General features: G+C 37.3%; 1 protein-coding gene across 1 annotated transcript in view; it reads right to left on the bottom strand.

Annotated features, from left to right (window-relative positions):
• Positions 1-4: 4 nt before the first annotated feature.
• LOC107751258 (alpha-mannosidase 2-like) overlaps positions 5-9,144 on the bottom strand; it is a 47,727-nt gene continuing 38,587 nt past the window's right edge. The window contains exons 17-19 of the mRNA XM_016566938.1: positions 8,190-8,387; positions 4,658-4,771; positions 5-157 (exon numbers count right to left, since the gene is read on the bottom strand). Of these exons, the coding sequence (XP_016422424.1) occupies positions 5-157; positions 4,658-4,771; positions 8,190-8,387 (465 nt within the window). The remainder of the gene's footprint in view (positions 158-4,657; positions 4,772-8,189; positions 8,388-9,144) is intronic.

Here is a 9,144-nt window from a genome sequence, read left to right as displayed (position 1 = left end):
CAGCTCAGCTCAGCTGCAGGCGGTAAGTCCTGATTTCCATGGGTTTAAGGCTGATCTCCTGGGGGTCGGCATCACTATTGTGTGTGTGCATCAGAGACAGCGATACAGGTGTGATGCTTTTCACCTTCAAATCTGTCAGGAGCTTCTCTAAATGAATCTACACACGCACAGTAGAACACAGTATGGTGATTAGAGCATTTACAACACAACATGTTCAAGTATGCATTGAGTCACGGCTTCAGCTTTGACTTTTCACTTGTAAGAAGTGAGATGGTTATCATATCTGACAGTCTGACAGCTTTAAGCTAAGCCTGTGAACTCAGTGGAAAGTAAACAACTTTCATTTTCTTATGAGACTTTTTCTGTAAATAGCTAATTTACATAAACATCTTATAGGTGATGTATCATTTTTTAAAAGTTTCTTCTGTCTCATGTTAATATGCAGAGCAACTATCAAGTTGGTTGATTTCCAAGAGTAGAGTGCAGCACTGTGACTCTGTGGCAGGGATGGGCAAACTCTGTCCTGCAGAGTCTTCTAGTAATCCTGATTACATTACCGGTAATTAGCTTGTTCAGGTGTGTTTGACTAGGGTTAGGGCTCAACTCTGTAGGACAGTGGCCTCCAGGTCCAAGTTTGCCCTTCCCTGCTCTATGGCATTAAGACTTTGTTTGTTTTGAGTATCTGACCAGGGGTGCGTATTACGGATGTTCATTTTAACCGATTAACCGTTAACCGACCGAAAGAATTTTTGACCGATTAATACAATAAGTGAAACGGTTTAAAAAGTCATTTATTTATTTATTTTTTCAGTAATTTATCAAAATATTTAAAAAGGTTTGCTGCATGGTTAAAATACGCTACGCGTATATAAATAATAGCGTTTTTTTAGAGAGAAAAAACGCAAGTCGCATTTTATGATTTCATTCAGAAATAGGCCTAATTCCGATGCGAAATGTTTACAAACATTATAATAAACACTGTAAACATAGCAAGGCTATTTTAGTTCCCCTCACTCCACAACAAATCCTTTCTATTATAACAGTATTTAGAAAAGAACAAGAATTAAAAATATAAGAAGCAATAGCAATATAATCGACAAGCCAAAACAAATTCATTTAGGCTAAAACGAAACTGAAACCAACGTTGGGTCTCTCATTCCACACAAAATCAAATGTTTCCGTATTCGTGATGTAGGCCTATTTGAATGACAAAATATAATTTATTATGTAGCCTACTTCTCTCGCGTTTCAATATCCACGTAAAACAAAATGTTTTGCATAACATCACGGTGGTACGGTGATAAAACTTAACGGCACAGATTTGACTACATATTTAAACTGAGCACTTGTTGCACAGTTTTTCTTTCGTTTTCTTAATTTATTATTTAAGCAAAAATATATTTCTCATATAGGCCTATTTATTCGTTTTATATATATATAGCCTAGCTTTATTATGTTTTTCTCCGCTCGCAGAAGCGCTGCAGGTGCGGGATGTGATATGATGAGCATGTGAATCCTCATGTTCTGTTGTTTGCTGCTTTTTTGCGCATGTAAAATTAATCCCCGGGAAACAAATGTTAGTATTTTTAATGGGTCACAGACACTTATCCTTTCTAATTTAATTCAATTCTAATTTAAAATAATCTTGTCGGTTAACGGTTAATAATCGGTTAACGAGCGTCGGTTGTCGGTTAGGAAAAATAACCGAAATGAACATCCCTATACAACAGTGTAATTCACTGCTTAACCACCATAGTGCAATGCATTGCATTAATTAACTAGCAAATCACAATTTTTTTGCTGAAATGTTTTTTATTTTAAATATACCATTGTAGTATTTATTAATAATTTTGAATTTGCTTTTATTTTATTTTAGTTCAAGTTTTAGTAATTGTGTTATGTGCTTACAGGTGCATCTCAATAAATTAGAATGTCGTGGAAAAGTTCATTTATTTCAGTAATTCAACTCAAATTGTGAAACTCGTGTATTAAATAAATTAATTGCACACAGACTGAAGTAGTTTAAGTCTTTGGTTCTTTTAATTGTGATGATTTTGGCTCACATTTAACAAAAACCCACCAACTCACTATCTCAACAAATTAGAATACTCCATAAGACCAATAAAAAAAACATTTCTAGTGAATTGTTGGCCTTCTGGAAAGTATGTTAATTTACTGTACATGTACTCAATACTTGGTAGGGGCTCCATTTGCTTTAATTACTGCCTCAATTCAGCGTGGCATGGAGGTGATCAGTTTGTGGCACTACTGAGGTGGTATGGAAGCCCAGGTTTCTTTGACAGTGGCCTTCAGCTCATCTACATTTTTTGGTCTCTTGTTTCTCATTTTCCTCTTGACAATACCCCATAGATTCTCTATGGGGTTCAGGTCTGGTGAGTTTGCTGGCCAGTCAAGCACACCAACACCATGGTCATTTAACCAACTTTTGGTGCTTTTGGCAGTGTGAGCAGGTGCCAAATCCTGCTGGAAAATGAAATCAGCATCTTCAAAAAGCTGATCAGCAGAAGGAAGCATGAAGTGCTCCAAAATGTCTTGGTAAACGGGTGCAGTGACGTTGGTTTTCAAAAAAACACAATGGACCAACACCAGCAGATGACATTGCACCCCAAATCATCACAGACTGTGGAAACTTAACACTGGACTTCAAGCAACTTGGGCTATGAGCTTCTCCACCCTTCCTCCAGACTCTAGGACCTTGGTTTCCAAATGAAATACAAAACTTGCTCTCATCTGAAAAAAGGACTTTGGACCACTGGGCAACAGTCCAGTTCTTCTTCTCCTTAGCCCAGGTAAGACGCCTCTGACGTTGTCTGTGGTTCAGGAGTGGCTTAACAAGAGGAATACGACAACTGTAGCCAAATTCCTTGACACGTCTGTGTGTGGTGGCTCTTGATGCCTTGACCCCAGCCTCAGTCCATTCCTTGTGAAGTTCACTCAAATTCTTGAATCGATTTTGCTTGACAATCCTCATAAGGCTGCGGTTCTCTCAGTTGGTTGTGCATCTTTTTCTTCCACACCTTTTCCTTCCACTCAACTTTCTGTTAACATATTCTAATTTGTTGGGATAGTGAATTGGTGGGTTTTTGTTAAATGTGAGCCAAAATCATCACAATTAAAAGAACCAAAGACTTAAACTACTTCAGTCTGTGTGCATTGAATTTATTTAATACACGAGTTTCACAATTTGAGTTGAATTACTGAAATAAATGAACTTTTCCACGACATTCTAATTTATTGAGATGCACCTGTATGTCATTTGAATTTGAATGCATAGGCACCTCGTTATTGTTAATTTTCTTATTCTTCGCTCTCGAGTCTATGGCACCTCATAGAACCACTTGTGGGAAAGTAATGAAATATGGCACACAGGACAGTCTGAACATTAACCACAGCAAATTTGGAGTCTCTAACGCAATTCCTCTAGCGCCACCAACCGTCCAAATCTTTTTTTCTGAAATTCTCTCTCTCTGAATCCTTGGCTCAAGACATCGATTCAGTCACTTTGAATTTTCCAACTTACAATTTTCACTTCACCTTTAAATCATTAGATTATAAAACCGATAGTTCTGATTCTGAAATCTGATTGGATGAACTGTGTTCCAAGGCTTGGTAAAATAACCAGTATAAACTGATTTAAAACCCTTTTAAAAATAACAGATATAAAAAAAAAACACACACAAAAGCACCAAACAGTAGCCCATTGGTGTTTCTAAACCCATATGATAGCTTGTTAATTATTGAAATATTTTTCCATCCACCCTAGCTCCTTGGTGAGCTCATGAGAATTTATTAATAAAGTAGCGATATCTAATTTGTCTTTTAAGTTAAGTTTTTCAATAAATCAGTTAACACAAAAACACAAAACTGGTCTAAATGATAAGTCCTCAAGTTCAAAACAGTGACTTAATATTTCAATAGCGGTGGTTCTTATTAGGTTACTTCCCTGTTTGCCTGAAGATTACAGGTAAGGTTAAGTTTCTTGCACCCACAGATCATTTCGCTTCATAAGACCTCAATATACCATCAGAGCCACAGGTATTCATTTGTGACAGTAGCCATTGACTTTATGAATTTTTATGAATCACCATTTTATTTTTTTTATTTTATTACCATTTTATAAATCACCAAGGACCACGGTTTCACCTAAAAATCTTCTTTAAAGAAGAAAAAGTCACCTACATCTCGGATGGCCTGAAGATGAGTAAATTAACAGCAAATTTTCATTTTTAGGTGAACTATCCTTTTAACAGTTCACTGGAGGGGAAAATATTGGGTTTCTTACCCAAAACTACGGCATGACTTCAGAAGACTAATGCTCTTATATCACTTTTATGGTACTTTTGTGTCCTTTTTTAAGCTTGAACGCTCCAGTGCCTTATCATTGTAATTGGATAGAAAAATTGACCAGAAAGTTCTCCCTATTGTGTTCTATGGAATATGAGTTTTGTGTTAAAAAGAGATGTTCATTTTTGCATGAACTATCCTTTTGGGAGCAAATGTACAATCTTTTTATATATATATATATATATATATAAGCCTCAAGGTCTTCCAAAACTTAGTAGCAGTGATAAGACCCTCTCTAAATTAGTGAAGTGTGTGTGTGTGTGTGTGTGGGAAGCCGTGTGATCTGCTTTACCTTGCCACGTGTGGTGGTACACAGTAGGCCAGTGTTCCGATTGGAGAAGCCACAGTCAAAGCCTTTTCTGTGCAGTATCAAAGCAGCTTGCTCGGATGGACCTCCCCCTTCCTCCTGCGAGAGAAGCGAGACAGAGCCTCAGGCCGCATAAACACAACACTGTTTCTTCTCCACACGCACCCACTTTCACTCATCAGCTGCAGCTCAACACCACAGTCAGAGTCTCTCCCATCCCAACACCATGGAAAGAGCTTCTCCTCAAGACTTCAGAAAACAAAGGAACTTGAAGCAATCCTGCTGCTTCGAAATAACTTGAGCTTTATTGATAGCATGTGACAGGCTGCCGATTTTGCACTGAAAATAATTTTGACATATCCATAGGTTTGTCAAATCAAACAAAGTTTGCATTTACAATAATGCACTTACAATGGATTGATGGGGCAAGGCATTCTTTTGGTAAAAAGAAGAAATGAATTTTCACTTATTTCTAATGAAGCGCACTCATTAGATCTTCTGGACAGAAATGAGCTGTAGTTGTGCAAACCTGGACTTCTCTAAAGTCGTATAGAGAATTATGCATTGATGTAATTTGGCTGAGTTTCTGGTATCCTTTGCACGTATCGCATCACAGTTACAGCATTTACGAACTTATCATGCTCATAAGCATACAGTTCAAATACTGGATTAAAACTAGTGATTAATTCTTTACCAATCCACCACACCAAAATGAAATTTTTCATTTAGCAGAAAACAGAAAAAATATATATACTTAATCAAAAAAAATATCAAATAGAGTTGTATATAAAAATGTAAATTGCAGTGAAGGATACCCAGACAGGACTGTGACGGAAACGTGGGTGGGCGCTTCTCCACTGCACCTGCTGAGGCAGCCCATCCAACACCAACATCAGACCCTCTGACTGAGCCTGAGAGAGAGAGAGAGACACTCATTCAGTCGTACTGTGGTTAAACAGTGCAGCTGAACTTCTCTCAGGATTCACTTACATGAACAGGTTTGGAGAAGGCGACAGACACCCTCTGTCTCTCCCGGCTGACATACACACAACTGATCATCTCCTCTCGCTCCGCTACACACACACACACACACACATACATACAGCATGGGGTGAGCATACGTGTCTTCACAAATACCAGAAAAATATTTACACACACACACACCTCTGCCCAGCCGAATCTCTCATCACTGTAAACCTGGAGCACTAGATTAACAACAGAAATAGTAAATCACTCTGCACAGTCCATAAAGCTCTCACAACTGAGATTGGTCAGTTTTTTTGGTCGTGCAAAAAAATAATGAAATGTAATCAATGTCTTCCATGCTTGAAAAACACTTTCCATTTGCATAAAGGGTGTCCTTGAGTGGATATTTCCACGGCAAGCAACAAAGGAACGCTCAGGCATTGTTAAACGATTTTATTCTATTTCAGTGCCCCAAAAGCTCTTACTATCTTGTCAATCATGTTAATTAATAATTACATATATCGGGAGTGAATTCAGCCTCCCAGTTCAGCAGTTAAAGGGAGTTTTTTTGGCTTTCTGATGGTCTGTAACTAACACTCATATCATTGCTCAATCAAAACAAATTTGGGAAAGTATAGAGGTCAGATTCCTCAGACTCGAAATTAATTCTGATACACCTTAATGTCAAAACTAAATTTGAGTGGCCATGAATGTAGTCAATAAGTGTGAGAGAAACAAAGCCCAACGTTTTAACAGCTCTGTTCCACACCCTAGTCAACTGTCTACCTAGACAGCATTTATAAGCATTCTAAACATAAAAGCTTGCTCTAAAAAAATGGCAAAATTACACTTTTTTTAATAACATTATGTTGGCCAAATTCTAAAATAGCAATTGACGTATCCTCTGTGGATAAGGCAATCCCAGAATGTAAGCTGAATGTAAGCATATTATTTGTTAGCTTAGCAACATGTTAACATCAAATCCTTTTGGAATGAAATGCGCACTCCTTGCGATTAGCGCACTGCTATGGTGTGCCCTTGAAAAAAATGGTACACTTCAGCATACTTTTAAAAAGAGCACTTATTAAGGATAATAGAATCTACTTCAGTGTGAACTGAATGTACTGTTTTCGGACACTTAACTGCATGTTAATTGCAATTAAATGAAAATGTAATATCATTTCATTTGCTAAGAAATGCATTTAACTGAACTTTAGATTGCTTTTTGACCCACTTAGGTACATCTTTATATGTAATTTCAGAATTACTTTTACTAAATTTGAAATATGGTTAAAGTGTACTGCTATATGTACTGACAAGCATGGTAAAGTATTTTTTATCACATAATGTCATATAATAATGTCATATACTGTATAATAGAATTCTATTGAAACTTGCAAGTCGTGTATTTAAATAGATTTGTTATTATACCTTTGCAATGATGTTTAGCACATTTGAAATATATCAATTTTAAATGTAATATCGAATAACACTGCAGTTAAAATTATAATTAATAACTTTACATATGCTTTAGTATGTTAGCCAACACATCAAAATAAATTGAAAAGTACAACAAATTATTAAATGTAATGATATAAAACTTGAAATGAAAGTGTTCCCTCTTTAAATACACTTAAGTGGTCTTTTATGTCCTTACAGCACAGTTCTTTTACAGATATACTTTTATATTCCGTACACTAAAAGTGCACATTTCAGTTAATACGCTGCCTTAGAAGGTAGCTGTCTGTAGACAGTGCGGCAACTCACTACAGTGTGGAATATCATATCTTTTTATTCCTGTGGGGTCTACTTTACAATGATACTATAGTTTATGTATCAAAACTCATAATTTTGTCATTATTTTGTTTGAGCAGATAGCATAGCAATAGCATCCATGCTGAACCTGTATTATGTGATAAATTCATTAAACAATCCAAGCTGAAATATACCACATAAACTGTTAAATTCAGGCTGACATGATCAATTTCAGCTGGTGTTTATAACACTGGATTCTTCAGAAGGATACCGCAGAATGACAGCATTTGTTCTGGAGTTAAGAATAAGTATCCATATCCATTTATGAATACCAAATAGGCATTGTTGACATGTTAATGTGGGCAGTCATGTGCTTATGTTATTTCAATAAATAGGGCCTAGTCACATGGGAGGATTCGAGTCGGTAAAGTTACAGTATGTTTTGACGGTACAATGATGTCTTTTATCTCAAAAGATCAAGAAAATTGTGATTCCTTATGATAAGACCACTTTAAACATTTAAGCCAGACTGAATCACATCCTCTCATCCTCAAATGGTCCCATAAGCCCTGTTCTGAGCACTTTTACCTTTATCCTGTCCTGCGTTAAAATATTACAATTCAGCCCTGGGAAATAGTATAGGACCCTAAAATATCAATTTGAAGGTCAATATACTTTATGGCCCTCTTAGGAACTGAGCCAGCAGTCCTGTGCTCCCCAATTACGGCCAAAACAGCTTTCAGCTTCCTCTTTCAAGTCCTCTAGAACAGACCCTACAAACACAACTGAGACATACCTTTGACTGGATAGCACGCAGGTTAACCAGATGCATGTCGCAGGGGAAGGAGGCGCTCAGAGGGCTGTAGGGAGTCAAGGATGGGTTGTCCGAGCGCTGATTGACTGCCATTGAGATGAGGGGATGGTTCAGGTACATGTACGACATGTGACTCAATATAGACGGATAGCTATATGGTGCAGTCTCCTCATTCTGGGCCTAAGACAGAAAAGTGATAGCATTAGTGATAGATGATCAGCATTACATTAACATAATTGTAACATATTTGAAACTACACAAGTATGTGAATGCGAACACTCCTGAATTAGTCTTCTACAATGACGATGATGGTTTAGCAGCATTTTCAAGAAAATCTAGCAAAGTAAGTTATTTAAACTATCATCATAAAATACTTATAGTCCCATTAAGTACTGAGGTTTGTCACAGCCACAGTAACACAAGAAAGAACATTAAAGCAAGAATGTACTGCATGGGACTGCATTGACCAACATTTGCGTACTTGCACTGAATAAGTTTCTGGCCTATAAGTAGACAGTAACAGGTTAAGCAACAGGTTATTCTGTCAATCCTACTGGGGGAAAAAACAGGTTAAGGTGGTCAAGCTGGTTATTACAAAATTAGAAACTGGGAGATGGTTTGTTATTGGTCCATGAGCCCACACCATGTTACAACACAGTAGGGCTATTGCAGACAGAAACAATACTGTACTACATCGATGTTTCCTGTCGGCTCAATTTTTGAGTGGACTTTGCTGTTCTGATTCGCATGAATGGTATACGAGTGGAGCGACTGAGCGAAGCACACACACGCATTGAGCGGGATAATACGCAGAGCGTCACACCACGTGAAAGTGAAACCGTGAAAATTAGCGGTGAACTAATTTTCGGCAGCCGAAATTTCGGTGCATCTCTAATTATTGGCGACATCAGAAATGGATATTATATAATAGATGCTT

This window comes from Sinocyclocheilus rhinocerous, unplaced genomic scaffold (assembly GCF_001515625.1).
Source record: "Sinocyclocheilus rhinocerous isolate Xijiao unplaced genomic scaffold, SAMN03320098_v1.1 scaffold1083, whole genome shotgun sequence".
NCBI classification, from domain to species: Eukaryota; Metazoa; Chordata; class Actinopteri; order Cypriniformes; family Cyprinidae; genus Sinocyclocheilus; species Sinocyclocheilus rhinocerous.
The sequence above is the reverse complement of the archived record's forward strand: the minus strand, read 5'-3'. Positions and strand labels throughout refer to the sequence as shown.